This window comes from Wasmannia auropunctata, unplaced genomic scaffold (genome assembly GCF_000956235.1).
Source record: "Wasmannia auropunctata unplaced genomic scaffold, wasmannia.A_1.0 LD335513.1, whole genome shotgun sequence".
In the NCBI taxonomy this organism is placed as follows: Eukaryota; Metazoa; Arthropoda; class Insecta; order Hymenoptera; family Formicidae; genus Wasmannia; species Wasmannia auropunctata.
The window spans coordinates 43,425-44,800 of NW_012027377.1; the positions used below are offsets into that span (position 1 = coordinate 43,425).

At 38.4% G+C, this 1,376-nt stretch overlaps 1 protein-coding gene across 1 annotated transcript; it reads left to right on the plus strand.

Moving 5' to 3' along the window:
- Positions 1 to 187: 187 nt before the first annotated feature.
- LOC105456892 (sugar phosphate exchanger 2-like) lies at positions 188 to 1,091 on the plus strand (the record flags this gene model as incomplete). Its single annotated transcript, XM_011701256.1, has 3 exons — positions 188 to 636; positions 729 to 807; positions 891 to 1,091. Coding segments are annotated over exons 1-3 (560 nt in total), but the record flags the coding sequence as incomplete, so codon positions are not given.
- Between the last annotated feature and the right edge of the window lie 285 nt (positions 1,092 to 1,376).

Here is a 1,376-nt window from a genome sequence, read left to right on the forward strand (position 1 = left end):
TGGATTTACAAGAAGCACTAAAAATGTAACTTCAACAAAGTTAGATCAAAAGTTAATAGTTACCGATAAAATATAACTAAATTAAGTTAAAAGTTAAGAGCCTAAAATGTAACTAAGTTAAGTTAAAATTATTTAACTTTTCAACTTTTTAACTTAACTTGTATCTTTTTAACTAGCCAACCCTGGAATTTATTTATTTAAATCTTTTCAGTTGCATTTTTCACGTACTTATCGGATGATAAGAAGGTAGCTATCGGTTGATCTTGACACACAAAGAGAATTCCGTGACCAAAGAGTACAGAGTACAGACACACCCGCTCGAATACCTACTCTCGTAGAAAGTAATTGTACAAAGTATGAATGGACCGACGAGAGATCTGCCGTGGGGCCTGCGATGCGCGAGGTGCGTGCAATGCGACGGCTGCTGCGAGCATCGCCGTGTCAATTGGATGGCGTGGCACCAAGGCGGCGTGCTGGCGCTCACCTACCTGGCGTACACCTGTTACCATTTGACCCGAAAGCCGATATCCGTGGTGAAGAACGTCCTGAGCCACAATTGCAGCAGCCTGCCGGTACCCGCGGACATTTCGGTGAACGCCAGTAACCGGGACACCTGGTGCGACTGGGCTCCGTTTGGTAAGAGCAGATGAAACAATGAGAATATAATGAAGAAAAAAAATCGGCTTGTATTAGAGTATTCTATCGCTATGTTTATTTTTTTTTTACAGATACGGAGGACGCGCCGGCGTTACTCGGCATGCTGGATTCGGCATTTTTGTTTGCGTACGCGGTGGCTATGTTTCTCAGGTGGATATCCTTGATGTGAGACTGCTATTCGACTAGGGGACGACGTAGAAAATTTCAATAATGTTTTTCTCTTCTTCACACAGCGGCTTCATAGCGGAGAGAGTAAATCTACGATATTTCCTTTCCTTTGGTATGCTCGCTTCAGGCATATCGTGCTATCTGTTCGGGATCGCTAAATCGTACAATATTCACAATCTATGGTACTTTGTTTTCGTGCAGGTAAATATCAATACGTATATAGTTTGTAAAATGATATGTTATATGATGTGTCAGTCCAGGGTTGGGTAGTGCCTAGATAAAAAGACAAAAGTTAAGCTAAGAAGTTAAAAATAATTTAAATATTTATTAAAAGTTAAATAATTTAATTTACAATTAGTTACATTCTAGACTCTTAACTTTTAACTTAATTTAGTTAACATTTTATCGGTAACTATTAACTTTTTTGATCTAATTTTCTTGAAGTTACATTTTTAGAGCTTCTTGTGAACCCAAAATAAAATATACATCTGCGTTGGTGTCTTTAAACTCAAATTCGAGAATATATTATAACAATTGCCTTGATGTGCATT